This window comes from Nyctereutes procyonoides, unplaced genomic scaffold (assembly GCF_905146905.1).
Source record: "Nyctereutes procyonoides isolate TBG_1078 unplaced genomic scaffold, NYPRO_anot_genome, whole genome shotgun sequence".
Taxonomy (NCBI): domain Eukaryota; kingdom Metazoa; phylum Chordata; class Mammalia; order Carnivora; family Canidae; genus Nyctereutes; species Nyctereutes procyonoides.
Window position 1 is genome coordinate 7,134,175 of NW_026575148.1, and position 18,103 is coordinate 7,152,277.

Below are 18,103 nucleotides of genomic sequence, written 5' to 3' on the forward strand. Positions count from 1 at the left end.
AGAGTCGTAGGGCCGTTCTATTTTTAACTCTTTGAGGAACCTCCACACGGTTTTCCAGAGTGGCTGTGCCAGTTCACATTCCCACCAACAGTGCAAGAGGGTTCCCCTTTCTCCACATCCTCTCCAACATCTGTTATTTCCTGTCTTGTTAATTTTTGCCATTCTCACTGGTGTGAGGTGGTATCTCATTGTGGCTTGGATTTGTATTTCCCTGATGGCAAGTGGTGCAGAGCATTCATGAACAGAAATATCACCAAAGAAGACACACATGGCCAACAAACACATGAGAAAATGCTATGTCTGCTTTCTAACGTCTTTTTGGCCTTCCTACCTTTGCTGAGACCGAATGTGGTAGAATGACTATGTTCTCAAAATGCTTTAAGGTCAAGGAGCAGCAACCTGCACCCTGCGACCCTCCCCCTCTCACCTAAGGCTCTTTGCTGGGCCCGCGTAGCTCTGTGCCTATTTACTTAGCCTGGCTTAGTACTAATGGCCAGTGTTTTGCTTGAGACTCACTACAGACAACCTGGTGTTCACTGATCACACTCTCTTCTCCACTGCCTACTTACAGCAAGCATGTGTATTATTTGCTTACCGCCCAGGACGGGGAGTTCCATTTGGAAGATAAAATTCAAAGTGAGTGAGCAAGAAATCTTAAAATCTCTGACCTTTACTCTCTTGTTTTGTATGCTCAGCCACTCCTTTCTCCTTTCTACAAAACTGTCTGTCTAAAGAGAGTATAATCTAGTTTATAAAAAAAAAATCTGGTTCATCCTCTCAAGATGGGACAGCTCTAAGGTAGAGGCAGCAATTTGGGCATATACATTTAATTCTGGAGATGTTAGCAAATCCATTTGGCTGCACATTTAAGCTACTCCAATCCAGATTTTTGTTATTAAATAAAGTTTACACTTCGGTCTCTTACTATCTCTTTCAGTTGGTTCCAAACTCAGGCAGGGGGGAAAAAGGTTTTTTTTGTTTGTTTTTTGTTTGTTTTTGTTTTTGTTTTTGTTTTATTGGGTCCTCTAAAGTCCAATACAAATAAAAGATGATGGCATCTTCCAGAGCGGTGACAACACATAAAGAAAAGCAGCACCATCATTTGAAATATATTTTAGGATGTAGAACTGACATGGCCCAGTCCTGGATGAAATATGGGGGGGGATACCATGAGGGCCCCTAGGACCATATTATGTTTGGGAATTCACTAGAATGACTCATGGAATTCATCAGATAGTTCTTCTCATGCTAAAATTATTATAATGATATTATAAGAATACACAGCTAGATTATAAGAGAAAAAGGACACGGGGAAAAATGGAGGAATTCAGGTGCAGGCTTCCTTATGTTCTCTCCCTCTCTGGAGGCGTAACACAAAGCTGATTCTTTTGCCAGTAATAAAAATACAGAGAAGGAGCGTGCAACATTTTTGCCCAGGGAAGCTTGTTAAAGATTCAGCACCCAAAGGGTTTTATTGGGGTCCGGCCATGTAGGCAGCTCTGCCTAGCATGTACCAAAGTTCCAGACTCCCAGAAGGAAAGCAGGTCATGGTCAGCATCAACCATGTTGTTTGTATGAACAGTTTATTTTTTAAAAAGATTTTATTTATTTATTCATGAGAGACACACAGAGAGAGAGAGAGAAAGAGAGAGGCAGAGACACAGGCAGAGGGAAAAGCAGACTCCGTGCAGGGAGCCTGACACGGGACTCGATCCCAGGTCTCCAGGATCATGCCCTGGGCTGAAGGCAGCGCTAAACTGCTGAGCCACCCAGGCTGCCTTTTTTTTTTTTGTTGTTGTTGTTGTTTTTTTGGTTTTTTTTGATTTTTAGATTTTATTTATGTATGGACAGTTTAGTCACAGTGAGACATCCTTATTATTTAGGGAAAATCTTTTATCAATATAGGGAACTATTTGCCAGTCAAATTTGCAGACACCAGCCAGGAGCCAGCCTTACAAGCAGAGCTTTCCAAGGATAGCAGTCTTAGGTGCTATGCCAATTCTTTTCCGCACTGGAGGAGTGAGAAAAGGGGAGATGTGAGTATGGCATCTAGGTTTCTACCTTAAGCATGTAGATGAACAGGGCTGTCACTTATAGAGATAGAGGGAACAAAGGAAGTACAGGTTTACAGGAGAAAATTAATATTTCAATCTTGAACACATAAAACTGAAGATAGCAAAGAGATATCAGGTTAAGTTATGCTTTAGTATAATCATAAACAACCTTAGAACTTTGCTGGCTTAACACAACAACTGTTTATTTCTCACTTCAGTTACATATCTTTCATGGCCTCCTGGAAGGTAGTGACTGAGGGTTGGTGGGTGGTCTCTGTTCCACATGGTCACTCAGGGACCCAGGCTAGTAGAGGTCCACAATCTAGGATGCCTGTGCTCATGACCAAAAATAAAAAAATAAAAAAGAGAGAGGGAGACCAGGGAGGTGGAATAGGAGCTCTTCTATGCTTCAATCTAAGAGTGACACACTGCATATTCACTCACTACCCATTGGCCACAAGTAGTCACATAGCCTCACCAATTGTAAATGGGGTGGGAAATGTGGGATAGTAGGGATGTTTAGTGAACACTACTGTTTCTCTCATGGTATCCAAGTAAGAATGTCACACGGGTAATCCACAACAAATGAATACTGTGGAGACTTTCAGATAGGAGTCATAAGAAAATAGTTTGTATTTAAAGCCACCTTCACTTTCTCATTATCTGAATCCCAATAGTCTAATAAGGGCAATGTGATCGCCCTTTTCTTGTTTAAAAGAATAGGAAATCCAGAGTGGCTGATACTCTTCAAACCTCACTGTAGTGAAACTATCAGCACACCAACATCTTCATTAGCTCACAAAACAGATTATTGTTTAGAATTGAAAGCAGGTTTTGAACTTCTCTAAGAGGAAGGGCTTGGTTCCAAAAACGCCTGCCTAGAAACAGCCTGATGCTCAGAGCACAGGAGAGAAGCTCACAAAGGTGAGAAGGGACATTTAAAACTATTTTTAGACAAAGGCACTGAAGAGCAAGTTCACAGAAGAAAAGTTATTTTCCACAGTAGGTAAGAAAATGCATGCCAGGGCTACCACTAGGTGTCAACAGTAGGAAAGAAAAGACAAAAGAACAACTGGAGTAAGGTTCTAGAGGAAGATGTAGATTGGGTCCAAGGAGAGAGAAGATAGAAAGTGTCCCCCCATTCCCAGTAGTTTTCCAGGCATTCCATATTATTACATGATTAATTCCACTGATACTCTAGGTAGAGATAAAAGAGTTTCCATTTCTCTCTCTCCCTCCTTTGTATATATGGATGCGTAACTGAGGTCTTCAGTTTATTAGAAATCAGATTTAAGGTCAATGAATCAAAGATGTGTCTTATTTTAATGCCCAGATTATGTCAAGGCAAGACTTTTCATTAGAAACAGCAAACTTGGGATCCCTGAGTGGCTCAATGAATCTAAGATGTGTCTTATTTTAATGTCCAGATTATGTCAAGGCAAGACTTTTCATTAGAAACAGCAAACTTGGGATCCCTGAGTGGCTCAGCGGGTTGGCACCTGCCTTCAGCCCAGAGCGTGATCCTGGGGTCCCAGGATTGAGTCCTGTGTCAGGCTCCCTGCATGGAGCCTCCTTCTCCCTCTGCCTGTGTCTCTGCCTCTCTCTCTCTGTCCCTCACGAATAAATAAAATCTTAAAAAAAAAAAAAAGAAAAAAAGAAACCGCAAATTTAGTCCTTCCAGGACACAAGCTAAAGACTGCTAATACCCTGTGTGCCTTAAAATAATTTAGATGGGGGATCCCTGGGTGGCGCAGCGGTTTGGCGCCTGCCTTTGGCCCAGGGCGCCATCCTGGAGACCCGGGATCGAATCCCACGTCAGGCTCCCAGCATGGAGCCTGCTTCTCCCTCTGCCTGTGTCTCTGCCTCTCTCTCTCCCTCTCTCTCATTCTGTGTGACTGTCATAAATAAATAAATAAAAATTTAAAAAAAATAATAATTTAGATGGCTAACTGATTAATATAAATTATAATAAATTCAAATATATTTAATCATATTTTATCACTTTGGTAAAGCAGTTCATCAAAACTAGATGGTTAGTTTTTGTTTGGATCAGTGAAATAAATGGTCAAAAGGGGAATTATCGCATAAAATATTATCACCCTAAAAGTATACTGAACTGAACAAAAATCAAAAGAAACAAGCATTGGAGGCAGATCCATCATTCTAGGTTTCTAAAACTCTTATATGTTGAGGCTCATAGGAAAAATGGTATTTGCATGGCGCGCTGAGATAAATGAACAAGGCCCCTGGGTTTCAACCGCCTGAGACCCACTGGACCACTCTAGGATCTGAGATCAGTACTCAGGATATTAAATATAGGTTGTGGTTTTCAACCTTGAGTTCACATTGGAGTCACTTGGGAAGTCAGAAAAACTGACCCCTCTTGCCCTCCGTCCCCCAGGTGTCACTGGTCTGGGCATCATGACTGCCTAAAACTCCCAGGTGATTCTAAGGCATAGCTGGAATTACCAAGTACAGCGTCAGAAAACAGCCAGGGACACTTTAAAAAACACTCTGGACTTGAGCAGCCCGGGTGGCTCAGCAGTTTAGCGCCGCCTTCAGCCCAGGACGTGACCCTGGAGACCCGGGATCGAGTCCCACGTCGGGCTTCTCCCTCTGCCTGTGTCTCTGCCTCTATAAAATCTCAAAAAAACAAAACAACAACAAAAAAAACACAACATTCTGGACTCAACTAGCTTGCAGCCTTGAACACAAGGAGGAAGTGGGGAGGTTTTTGTTTTTTAACTCAGAAAGTATAAGGAGGAAAAAGTTGCAACGGTCAAAATAGTGAAGTGAAAACCAACCACCAACTCCAATGCAAGCACCACTAAGTTTTTAAAAAGACTTTTTTTTTAAATAAAAAGCTCATGTACAGACGTATCTATTTGTATCTTGAGAGATCATGTTTACTTTCACTGAAGAATTGTGTATTGCGTGCCTTCCTTTCACTCACCGCTTTCATGGAATCTGGTCGTGAGTAAACGGCTACAAAATAATTCACATGTCTACACTGTATTTTATTGAACCATCATTCATTCCCTTCTTGCTGAGGACTTCAGCTATTCTTATTCGTTCCCTGCAATAAGCATCCTTATGCACGGATTATTTGCACCGTGAGGAATTTCTGTAAATATTTTTATTAGGTCAATTCCTGAGAGCGGGAGCACTTGAAAGGTGTGGGGGGCGCCTGGGTGGCTCGGCGGTTGATCGAGTCCCACGAGGGGCTCCCTGCATGGAGCCTGCTTCTCCTTCTGCCTGTGTCTCTGCCTCTCTCTGTGTCTCTCCTGAATAAATGAATAAAATCTTTAAAAAAAAAAAATGTGCACATGGGGCGCCGGGCTGGCACACTAGAAAGAGCCCGCGACTCTCGGTCTCCAGCCCCGCGCTGGGGGGGAGCGACTGTTTAAGTAAGCAAATAAAATAAAACGTGGATAAACGCAGCGAGATCGACCAACACCCAGAAACAAGCAGAAGCCACCTACTTTCGCAAACACTCTTCTACTACCGTCAGCCCCGAGGTCCCGGCGGGGCGCGGGCGTCACGTGGGGCGGGGACCGCGGGTCACGTGGGCGACTTCGCCCCGCCCCCCAGGCCCCGCGCCGCGGCCGCAGTCCCGGCTTGCGCAGTAGCGTCACGGGGCCTGGGCGACCGGCCGGCCCTGCGGAGGCGGAGCGCGGAGCTCCGGGAAGGTGAGTTGCGTTCTCGCGGCGGCTAGGGCGGGGCTCGCGAGAGGCACTACTTCCGGCTGGGTGGCGGGCCTGAGCCCGGGCTTCCGGCGGCGGCGCGGCCCGAGGCCAGGGTGTTGTTGGCCTTGCTGGCGGCCCTTCTCCGCAAGGGCTTGCGTTCGTTAGCCGTTAGCCTCCGGCCGGGCTTCCGCGCAGTCACGGCGAGGCCCGCCGAGCTTGTTCCCCTTAGCGTGCGGGGCCCGCCCCCCGGATGGGGCAGGCGGGGCGTTTTCCACTAGCTTCCCCGGCGTCTGCACGCTGACCTCGCCCCGGGGTTTGCGCAGCCCCGGCGTCTGTGCACCCTAAACCTGCCCCGGGGTTTGTGCAGCCCCGGCGTCCGTGCACCCTGAACCTGCCCCGGGGTTTGTGCAGCCCCGGCCTCCGTGCACCCTGAACCTGCCCCGGGGTTTGTGCAGCCCCGGCCTCCGTGCACGCTGAACCCGCCCCGGGGTTTGTGCAGCCCCGGCGTCCGTGCACGCTGAACCCGCCCCGGGGTTTGTGCAGCCCCGGCGTCCGTGCACGCTGAACCCGCCCCGGGGTTTGTGCAGCCCCGGCGTCCGTGCACGCTGAACCTGCCCCGGGGTTTGTGCAGCCCCGGCGTCCGTGCACCCTAAACCTGCCCCGGGGTTTGTGCAGCCCCGGCGTCCGTGCACGCTGAACCTGCCCCGGGGTTTGTGCAGCCCCGGCGTCCGTGCACGCTGAACCCGCTCCGGGGTTTGTGCAGCCCCGGCCTTTGTGCACGCTGAACCCGCCCCGGGGTTTCTGCAGCCCCAGCATCTGTGCACGCTGAACCTGCTCCGGGACTGGTTCCTGAGGCCTCTCCGTCTTGACTAAAATGTTAAATACAGCTTGAACTCGGGTGTTGGTGCCTGTCAGAGCTGGAAGGACCTTAGCGAGGACAGCCAACATGATTGGAGCGCTTCCCGCGGGCGGGACCCGCTCCGAAGCACTTGAGAGTGAAGCATTCACTTCTCAGCACAACCTTATGTGGCAGGCCTTTCGTACAGCTGTGCAAACTGCAGCACAGCGAAATTCAGCGACGTGCCCCAAATCACACACAGCCGGGGTTCAAACCCGGATGAGCTCACCTGGTGATCGAGGATCTCTCTGGTAGGGACGATGGTAGCGGATCCCAGAGCAGCCAGGCGACTTCATTAAATGATTAGGGAACTGTCCAGTTTTAAACCTCTGTTGACGCAACTCTTGAACATTAACATTCCTAAATTAAAAAAAAAATTCAGAACCATGTTTGGTGATACACATACACACATTTATACATATATACATACATGCACAGATCTCTATTTTGCTGAAAGGTTTTGTGCCTTTTAGGACCGTTTACTTGCAGGCCACATGTTTGTTATAAACTCGTGGATGCTGTTAGATGCAATGTTAAGATTTATATTACCAGTGCTCACTGAGTTTAGACTCAGAAGGTAGAAGTTTGAATCTTGACTGCTACTTTGTGGTCTTAGGAAACCTTTCCTAAGGTTAAAGAGGATCCTTTACTGTCAGTGTCCTTATCTGGAAAATAGACACACTATTTCCCCCTTAGAGGTTTCGTGAGGATTAATGAACTCAGGTTTGCAGTCAAAGAAGTTGGCACTCACGGAGGGATAACTGGCTTTATTATTCTGCCTCCAAAGAGAGAACCAAGCTGCTATCTGAGGCATTTCTCTTCTCTGAACCGAAAAGCAAGGGTGTTACCCTGGAGTCCTGCATTCTGATAACGTGCAGATCAAGTCCCCAGACTTAGTAAAAGCACCTCTGTCAGAGCTCCAGAGGAGTAACAAGTAAGTTCCTTTAATTTCATGTCTCTTTTGTCTACATTATCTCAGGGAAACTTACTAGATTTTTAAAGTCAACCTATGCTGGAAATGATAGAGATCATCTGATAGAGACTGATGATCCATATAGCCTGTCGGTAATTTTATATGGTGTTAGTGCCTTTAGAAACCTATTTGAGGTACCAGCCAAAAACACAGATAAGAAGAAAGTGGAACAAAATGACCAAATTTTTCAGAAGTAACTTTTCATCTGGCCCCCAAACTGCATAGACCAGTTAATTTTTCACTTTCTTTTTGTTTAGTTAAGATCCTGCTATCTTAAAGTCTACTTAAAATAGAAGAAATGTGTGGGAGCATATGAATAGTGCATCAAAGTCATAGTAATTAAGGTGAACACATGGACTCTTGTGATAGTTTGAATGGACCGTGATAGTCACAATATTTAGTTAAGAATAATGAGAATAATGTGGGTGTTAATTATAAATATTACCAGATACCATAAGTAAATATGACCATTATTTGAGAGATACGATAATACTTTCCTAAGCAAAATGCAAGACTGTAATCATAGTTCTCTGAAACCTTTATCGTTGAGCCCAGAGTTCTCTGCACATTTCTTATCAGGTCCTGCAAAGTTCACTGCAGTTTTCCTTGGTTGGGGTGCAAACCCGCCTAAAACTCTATGTTTCAAGAGACTGAAACTTGAGGAAGCATTGTATTTCATTCACATTTATTTGGAAGTCAGAGAACTTAATTAACGTTTGATGCTACTCTACATCTCATGTATTTTGTTAATGTCTTGATACTAGTATTTCATTTCTAATTTTTTGCCTGGAAAAAGAAAAGTAAATATTCCTTTAATTCCTCTTCTAGTGCTGAGTGTTTAAATAAGCCGAACAAAATTCTCAAACAGTCCATTCGTGATCTGTATGCACAGGCGCATTTTCTGAGGATAGAAAGTGCCACTTTATCCCTTTTCTTGGTTTTTGGATCATTTGGTACAGAAATATAAAGTAGGATACAACTTATATGTTAGAAGAGTAATTTTAAATATAAGACTAAGTGTAATATTTTGAGACATTTAAGAAATTTTGTTTACTATCCCTTTGCTTTTCTTAATAAATTTACCCTATCTTCATGTACCCATTAATAATACATTTTTTTTGTTTTACCTGTTTTTGCATTTGGTAAAAATATAAGCATATTCTGAATTCTTGAAACAAATTTTTTTCTTCAAAGTTATATTTTGGGGCATCCCGGATGGCTCAGTGGTTTAGCGCCACCTTCGGCCCAGGGTGTGATCCTGGAGACCCAGGATCAAGTCCCACGTTGGGCTTCCGGCATGGAGCCTGCTTCTCCCTCCGCCTGTGTCTCTGCCTCTCTCTCTGTGTGTCTCATGAATAAATAAATAATTTTTAAATGTTATATTTTGAAATTAATAGTTGATGTACCCATTTTTCACTGCTACTCAGCATTCCATTTCATGAACAAAAATTCTCCATTCTATGGTTGATGTGTTATGAGTTTTTTTCCTGTCTTGTGCTTGTTTCCTGGTGTACCTGTGCATGTTTCTCTGAAATATACTGAAAGGGGGATTAATGGGTCACAGATATGTTCAAGTTTACTAAATAATGCCAAACTGTGCTATTGCTAACTGATGTCATTACCATCAGTTTTTCCATATCCTCACCAACCTGGTGTAATTTTTGCCAATTGATTGGATAGAAAATCGTATCCCATTTGTCACTATCCTTTCCCTTTCTTTTATTTTTTCCTATTGATCGATGAGGTTGAGCATCTTTACATGTGCTCACTGGCCATGCAGACTTCTTCATCTATGAAATGTTTGTGTCTTTACCCATTTTTCTATATTTTTTTTTGCACTTTCTTACTGGTTTATAGAAGTTCTTCATGTATTCTGAATCTTAATCCTTTGTTGGTTATATGTGTTGCAAGTTCTGTATTTTTTCTTCAGTCTAGTTTGGTTCATCTGTTCTTAGTTGTTTTTTTTTTTTTTTTTTTTTTAATCTTACTGCCCCTCTGTCTGTCCTGTCACAAAATCTGATAAAGCCTGCACGCTGGATACTGTGGAAGTAAATACTACCACCTGAGCAATGTGTATACTTTGGGTACTTGCCAATACCAAGCAAAACAAGATAACTGAGAGTTGTAGTAATCCAGCCTTCTGTCAGCTATAGCATAGCTAATCCAGAAAATCATGGCATGGCCCTCATTGGCTTTTCTTAAAAATACTGTATTTTCGCTTTTTATTGTGAAATATTAACTTTTTGGAGTATAGTTGCCACACAATATTACACTAGTTTCAGATGTACAACATAGTGATTCACCTTCTCTATATGATATACTATGCTCAACACAAGTGTAGCTACCATCTGTTACCATATAAGACTATCACAGTATTACTGACTGTATTCCCTGTGCTGTGCCTTTTATTCTCATGACTTACTCATGCCTTAACTGGAAGCCTTTCCTCCCACTCCTTGTTCTGATTTGCTATTTCCCCCTATCCCCTTCCCTCTGGCAACCATCAGTTCTCTGTATTTATAGGTCAGATTCTACTTTTTGTTTCTTTGTTTATTCATTCGAATGAAATCACATGTTTTTTTTTTTTGTCTCAGTTTGACTTCCTTATTGTGAAATAGTTTTTCAAAATAGCATATGTTCTTTTTTCCATTACTTAAAAAGTAACTAGGTTAGTTGGAGTAAGAGTTAACAGTGTAAACTTCAGAGTACAAATTTGACATCTCTGTAATTTCCTAAGCCTGATTCCTGTAATGCTTTCCTTTATACTTTGAATTCAAAGTTCCTTCCTGCCTCTCCCCACCAACACACATGCACACACACACATTCCACTTAACGACACCTCGATTTACGTAATATCTAGTATCTTTCTTCCTTATGGCTCAGAATTACCCTTCTCAAAACAGTAGCTTATAAATTCCTTCTTTCTAAAGCTCGCTCCTAACACATTCACCTAGAGATATTTAATTCTAAATCGTAACTTCTGTTTTACAAACTTACTTTTCAAATGACCCGTGCTCTTTTCCTCCCAACATTCCTAGACTTCCAAACAGTCATACAAGATTAAATAAGTATTTAGAGGAGCCATCAGAAGGGTGGGAGACTCTTGGTGCTGCCCTGTAACAAATTTTCCCTCTGGGGGTGGGGGATGGGGTTTATAATTTATGACCATTTATCAAGATCCAGGTGCCCTCCTTTTTTTTTTTTTTTTTTTTTAAGATTTAATTTACTTATCTACAAGAAACACACAGAGAGAGGCAGAGACACAGGCAGAGGGAGAAGCAGGCCCCATGCAGGGAGCCTGACGTGGGACCTGATCCCGGGTCTTCAAGATCATGCCCTGGGCTGAAGGCAGTGCTAAACCGCTGAGCCACCCAGGCTGCCCCCAAGTGCCCTTCTTAAAGAAGTTGCCTATATGTGTTTGTATGTTAAATGTTAAACTAAGACTTGAATGAAATCAAAATGGCACTTTCCGGTTACCAAGGAAAGGTACATCATTCTGTACAATATCCTATGAATATGACAATATTACTGTATGTGAAGAGGATGTGGATTTGGAAGGGTCATCTTTCTAAAATTAGAATATTTGAGGTTGACATGGGATTTATAATTTTGTTAAACACCTTAAATTATAGGCAGTTGTGTTCTGTTTAATATGAGCATTCCATGGCAACCTTCCTAATATTTAACACCATCTGGGTCTCTACAACTAACATGGACCATCACTTTGATTCACTTCCTTTTTTTTTTTTTCTTCTCCTTTTCCTTTTCTATGTGTAATTCTTTATCTTATATAAAGCAGAGTTGGATACTTCTCAAATTATCTGGAACTTTCTCTAGTTTTTCAATCTGGTGAAATACATAAAATAATGAAATTGTTAAAATGGAACTGAAATTGAAAATGTTGAGTAAAACCTAGCCTTGCCACAACCTTTAGAATGGTTGTTACATTTTGTTTTGGAAGGCTTGTGTCAACATAAACATGTGTTGAGACTTTATGACAGAAGAGTTGTTTTGGATTAAAAATGAACATATATGCCATTTTTAAGGCTGTGTGCTTAATTTTGAAAGTCAAATAATGGCTCTTAAATGTTATACAGTGATGTATATAAATTATTATTTTGATTCAAGGACTGGATCAGGGGTACCTGGGTGGCTCAGTTGGTTAAGCGTCTGATTTTTGATTTCAGCTCATGTCATAATCTCAGGGTCCTGAGATTGAGCCCCACTTCGGACTCCATGCTCAGTGGGGAGTCTGCTTGAGATTCTCTCTCTCTTTCTCCCCCTCTCCCCACCACTCCTGTTCTTTCTATCTCTCTATAAAACAAATAAAATCTTTAAAAAAGAAAAATACTGGATCAGACCTATACAGAGTTGACCCCTGAGCCAGTCTCAATGAACAATATTGAAATATTTCTTAGATTTTATTTTTCTCACCCTTCCCTTTCTATTTTTGACCAAAAGAGTATTTAAGGGTCTGATAGGAGGCAAAGTTTAAACATTCTGGGAAAAGAGTAATAATAATAATTCTGGATATAAACCATTACTTGGATGTTAACCAGTATTTGATTTCTAGGAGAGTGGGAGGTTAAGGGAATAAATGAAATTACAAGGAGAAAGGGGTATAGTGTAGGTCCAACTCTTCATGAAAGAACCTATTTTTGGGTACAGTTTGCTAGGAAGTCCACATTTTGTTCATGTATTATTCATTTTGTAATACATAAAAGAGGTGGCCAGCATTCAAATGGACCTTACCTCATTTCCTGCCCTTATTTGCTGGCTTACAACTTACCATTTGAGGAGAATGTAGGATAGGGAAGTGGGCAGTGAATGAATTTCATTCAATTAGCAATAGATTGGACACTCTACTGGTCTTGCTTCTCTTCCACCTGACCTCTAAATGTTGGTGTGCCTCAAGAATTGTATCAGACCTGTCTACATTCCCTCTCCAAGTGATTCCATTGAATTCCGTAACTTGACAACTCCCAAATTTATCTCGCTAGTGATTCTCAGCTCTAGTTTCATATATCTGACTGTAGTCTTGATATCACTATCTGGATGTCTCTTAGGTACCCCAAACTATGTGTAAAATGTAGCTGATTCTTGATTTTCCATTTCTGAAAATACCATTCCTTTTTTGGGCTTTCCTATCACTGTCACAACCTCCTGGTTGCACAAAACTAAAACCTAGGAGCCACTCTTATTTTTCTGTAATTCCTTTATTCTAGTCCATGAGCCCAACCTCTCTGGACCAATTTACTCACTGTACAATTAAAATAATATTTTTTGTAGTAATATGCTGGGAGATTAAATGACTTAAATAAATGTAAAGTCTCTAAACAATGCCTGGCATGGAGTTAGCATAGTGTGATTGTAGCTACTGCTATTGTTGTTGTTGTTGTTAATTACTTTTTCTCCCCCAACAGAGTCAACACCCTAGTCCAAACCACCATATTCTCTCCCATGGACCACTGCAATAGCTTTTTTTTTTTTTTTTTTCTGTGCTTCCTCTTGTTTTGATACAATCTATTCTCCACACAGCCAGAGCATTCTTTTAAAAATAGATCATGTCACCCTTCCCAGCTTCACACCCTGCAGTGGCTTCCCATTGCTCTTAGAATAAAATTCACACACAGTGCTGCACGACCTGGCTCCTGTCTGTCTCACCAAGCTCATTCACTCTGCTCCAGTCTCCTATCTGTTCCTCAAATTAACCAAGCCTCCTCCCTCCACCCTGCTTTCCCCAGGCTTTCATATTTGTTGTTCCTTCAGCCTAGAATGCTCTTCCTTCAGCTCTTAAAATATCTAGTTCATTTGCATTTTTCAGATTCCAGCTCAACTATTATTATTCAGAGTCACCTTCCCAGCCTATTTGCAAAATGGCCTCCTCTTTCTCTCTCATATTACCCACTTTATTTTCTTCATGGCTGTTACAGTAGTGTGCAATTATCTCATTCGTGTATTTGTTAACTGGTGTTTGTTGTTGATCTCACCAACTAAAATATAGTATCTACAGTACCGGTCACACAGTATGTGTGTTCAGAAAATATTTATCAAATGAATGATAATCTCTGACAAGGAAAGAAAACTTTGCAAAAGGAGAATCTCAAGATCCACTGTTGAAATTTTCCTTTTGAAGTATTGTAATTCTGTGCTAAAGATTATTGTCAATAATCAGTTCTTGAGAATTGTGCTTGCTTGCTTTTTCAGACATATATTCCTCCCTAAACAGATTACACAGAAACTTGCCCATCAGTGACCCAAAGAAAAGAGTAGATTGTGATTAGATGTTACCATGAACTTTTAATTTCTTTCATATAATAAAGGGGTTGAAGTAGCCTTGCTCCAAGATAATGGTCGAGGTACATATAAAATCTCATGCCTGAATGCTGTAAGCAGCCTCTTTCCTGTTCACCAACTTCGGGGAGTAAGCCTGCTTTATGCCAGTTTGTGGAGCTGGATGTTGTCCAGATGGTTGAAGATTCCCATTCTCCAGCAGAGGGCAGAAACCATGCAAGGATATCCAAAAATGTAATTATTTAAGAAGTAAAAAGTAAAGTACCTAGAGTGGTCTCAGTTTGTGTGTTGTGATTTTTATTTCATTACCTGCAAAAATTCAAAATATGTTCTTGCCTAGGGAAGAAAGTTCTTTGTCATCCCTGAGATAATGTCATACGTGGTTCTTTACACTTTGTGAAAATCAAAGACCACCACAATCTCTATCCTGAGATAGGGAGGAAAAACAGGAATGTTTCCAGAAAATTTGGGATAACAACTCTAATGGAAAGAGGGTGGGGTAAGAAAAAAGATTTGGGGTTAGGAGTGGATGAAGAAAAAATATAGCAATTCTTGGCAAAACAGGATATGTAGTTTAGTTTTATTCAGAAACAGTCATAGAATAAAACTTAAATACCCTGATATGGGAGGCCCTCTGGAAAATCTTCTGCAAAGACAGTCCTGACGCTGATATATCTTGATTTGTCTTTCTCACCTAGAATTAACAGACTATGACTATATTCTTAAAGGTCCCTTTGAAAGGGTTGCTTTCAAAAAAGTAGCCTGAATATCTGTGCTGAGAGAAAATATATAGAGTACCTGAAAATTCTCTACTAAAATTTCTTTGTTTAGAAATACAGGTTTATATACTTATATAAATCAATTGATGAGAAATTCGTCTCTTTGAATTCCCAAATAAGGCAGAAGAAAAGTAATGTCAATTTTTGAGTTAAGAAAATGCAATGTGCCCATTCATACCTATCTCCTCGTGCTAGAATAGTTTTCTGGTTGATTTTTAAGACTGGCTGTCTACTCCAGGAGAAATCAAGTAAGTCACTTCAACCAAGAGATCTAAGACTATTCAGACTATCAAAGAATCCTACCTTTAGGGGAAGGCTGAAAACAACACTGATAATTGGGTATTGTTTAGCATTGAAATGATAATAAAAGAACAGTGAAACGTCAAGCTCTGGGTCTTGGGACTTCTGAAATACCCATCTAACACGTTGAAATGAATCCAATATGAGTCCAGCCTCAAAGTGGAGACTACTCCCTAATTTTGGGAAACTTTATGCATCTCTACCTCAAAATCATGACTATTACCCAGTATTTGTGAATGTTTTATTTTTATATAGCTATTTTAAAAAGCCTCCATCAGTCTTAAAGGAATTAAACATTTCTTATAATATGGTTAAGGTAAGTTGTAGCCAAACTTGTGAAGATTGCTTTTTTTTTTTTTTTTTTTTTTTAGTTCAGTTAGCATGGATCTTGATGGCTCTGAACAAGATCCTGAAGTGAAGGAACATTCTCCTGTCTATGTTGGCAGAGAAGAGGACATTAAAAAATCTGAAAGAATGACAGCTGTTGTCCATGACAGAGAAGTAGTCATTTTCTACCACAAAGGAGAATATCATGCTATGGATATTCGCTGTTACCGTAAGAGTTTATTTTTCATTTGTAAACCTTGTATTTGTTTCCTAACCACAAAACTATCAAAATTTCAGGCTTTTTTTTTTTTTTTTTTTTTTAGTGACTAGATGTAATATTCAATTTCTTTTCAGACTCAGGAGGTCCTTTACATTTGGGAGAAATAGAGGTATGTAAAGTTAAATCTATCCTCTACAAACTCATGTTTCTTATTTATATTCATTTCATGCTGCATGCAAAAAATAATTTATTTCTACATTTGAACTGTTATTTTAATGCTTTAAGTATAATTGCCAATATTCCAGGAATTCATAGTCCTACAATGTAAACTATTTCACAGATAAATAGGGGACCTAGCAATTATACTCTGAGATATCTACCTACAGATATCATTCCACAAATGTTTAAGTATATATATGGGAGAATTTTACTGTGGCATTATTTGTTGTAATGAGAAATTGAAGGCAACCTAAATGTTTTAACAATAGGACACAGTTTAAACAAACTATGAATAGCCGTGCTATGGAAAACAATGCAACCACTGCCTCATTAACTTATGAGATAGATCTGTATGTATTGGTATGAAGGGATGTCAGCAGTATATTTTTGAGTGAAAAAAGCAAGTCCTAGAATGAAGGGTCTAGTGTGATTCCATTTTTTAAATAAAAGGTAATAGTCACTTTGCACTTTATACACTTCTACACAGTTTGAATTTTTCAGTATGTATTACCTGTACAATGTAAAAATATAAATATGTATATTTTTAAAAGGAAACCACACACTGAAGGCTTATCTGAGGAAGGAATGGGGAAACTGTCTTACTTTCTTGCATTCCCAAACTCGCTGGCTGCATAACTTCTTATTTTCTACTTCATAAAATTGATCTCTCTCCATCCTTCCCCTTCCCGCCACCTCCCACTCGTACAAAATACAAGCTGAAACTTGGCATTCCACTCTATACTTCATATCTACTTACTTCTACACCTATTCTTATGTTAGAAGGACATGTGTGTTTAAATCATGAACATGAATTTATGAATTATGAAAATATGAATGCTTGTTGACTGTTTTGGGGACACAATATCAGTATTACTGAACTCCTTGTATAGAGAAACAAATGTAAGCATCTGGTAGTGATAATGTGAAATAAAATCCTTCCGTTTTAGACCATAACAAGACCCTTAAGACTTTGCTACTTAAAGTTTGTTCCATAAACCAGCAACCTTGGTGTCACTTGGGAGCTTCTTGGAGCTACAGAATCTTGCACCCTATCCTAGGACTACTGAATTTTTTTTAACAGGATCTGCATTTAGACAAGATCCAGGTGATTCCCATGCTCTTTAAAATTTGAGAAGCACTGATTCAAGACAGTTAAAAAGTTGAGAATTGACTACTTTGGATCACAAATTGCTCTTCAGTCAACATATACACTCAGGCCTTTAGTAACCTCTCAAATTTATATCTGAAGCTTACCATTCTTCCAGCAGCTAGTGAAAATTCCTTTAGAAGCACTTAATGCCCTTGCCCCATTTCTGTTAAGGAAATGACATTTTAACATCTAATAGATAACATCATAGCTTCAGTCACATGGTAGAGTTGCTTGAGCTCATAGAGTTCTGATATGCTAGAGTGTGTCAGATAGGGTTCTAATATACTAGGTTTCTAATCAAATGCAAAAGGGACTTGATGACTGCTGAGATTAGGTTTTGCATTATGCAGAATAATTTGTAAATGGAAGGGAAAGAAGAGAGGGTGGCCTGTTCTTTAACCTGTTTTTTCTGCAGTAGATCTTATGCTGAGTTGGAGATTTATTGTGAATGTTGGAAATGTCAGGCTATTAAATCATTTATTTATTTCCTTCCCCAGGATTTTGATGGACGACCATGTATAGTTTGTCCCTGGCATAAATACAAAATTACTTTGGCAACAGGAGAAGGACTGTATCAGTCTATCAACCCTAGAGATCCATCAGCAAAACCCAAGTGGTGCTCCAAAGGAGTAAAGCAAAGGATTCATAAAGTGACAGTGGACAATGGGAGTATTTATGTGACTCTTTCTAATGAACCTTTTAAGTGTGACTCTGATTTTTATGCCACTGGAGACTTTAAAGTAATTCGGAGTCCTTTCAGATAAAACTATATGGCAATGAAAAATGTTGTGTATATTTAAAAAATATTTTTTAGAAGAACTGTGCTGCAATACCAAAGAGGATTAATTTTTCCAACATGGGCACATTTATTACTAATCTTTAAAAATCATATAAATCTGAGCAGTTCAAAAGTACATGTGCTTATTATGATGGAGAGAATATTGTCAGGATCTATAGAACACCTTTCATCCAGTCCTCTGAACTGATTAGTACCTGAAGGTTCTAGGTTTGGAATATGCATTTTGAGAAGGGTGAAAATAATCTGCGGTAACCACAATGAAGAAAAGGTAAAAAGTAAGATCTAATAAATATGGAGGGTTGGTAATTCCTATTTTGATGTAGCAGACTTTATCATGGAAAAGTTGTAATATATACAAACTAAACAGAGTAGCATAATAAACTCTCATCACCCAACTTCAGTAT

General features: G+C 40.5%; 1 protein-coding gene across 2 annotated transcripts; it reads left to right on the forward strand.

The window, feature by feature from the left end:
* Positions 1-5,670: 5,670 nt before the first annotated feature.
* On the forward strand, positions 5,671-18,099 carry RFESD (Rieske Fe-S domain containing). Of its 2 annotated transcripts, XM_055312907.1 has the most exons (5): positions 5,672-5,743; positions 7,426-7,572; positions 15,356-15,540; positions 15,666-15,700; positions 17,398-18,099. In XM_055312907.1, exons 3-5 carry the CDS (start codon positions 15,366-15,368, stop codon positions 17,662-17,664), a joined length of 477 nt encoding a protein of 158 aa, XP_055168882.1. In that variant the 5' UTR covers positions 5,672-5,743; positions 7,426-7,572; positions 15,356-15,365; the 3' UTR covers positions 17,665-18,099. The 2 variants fall into 2 exon arrangements, with proteins under 2 accessions (XP_055168883.1, XP_055168882.1); XM_055312908.1 differs by lacking the exon at positions 7,426-7,572 and having other exon boundaries at positions 5,671-5,743.
* The last annotated feature ends 4 nt before the right edge of the window (positions 18,100-18,103 follow it).

What these genes read in the sequence shown, in the direction of transcription:
- RFESD (XM_055312908.1), top strand. Translation starts at nt 15,366, where the DNA reads ATGGATCTTGATGGCTCTGAACAAGATCCTGAAGTGAAGGAACATTCT. An exon ending in TATGGATATTCGCTGTTACC is followed by an intron (nt 15,541 to 15,665) that starts GTAAGAGTTTAT and finishes ATTTCTTTTCAG; the next exon opens with ACTCAGGAGGTCCTTTACAT. An exon ending in TACATTTGGGAGAAATAGAG is followed by an intron (nt 15,701 to 17,397) that starts GTATGTAAAGTT and finishes TTCCTTCCCCAG; the next exon opens with GATTTTGATGGACGACCATG.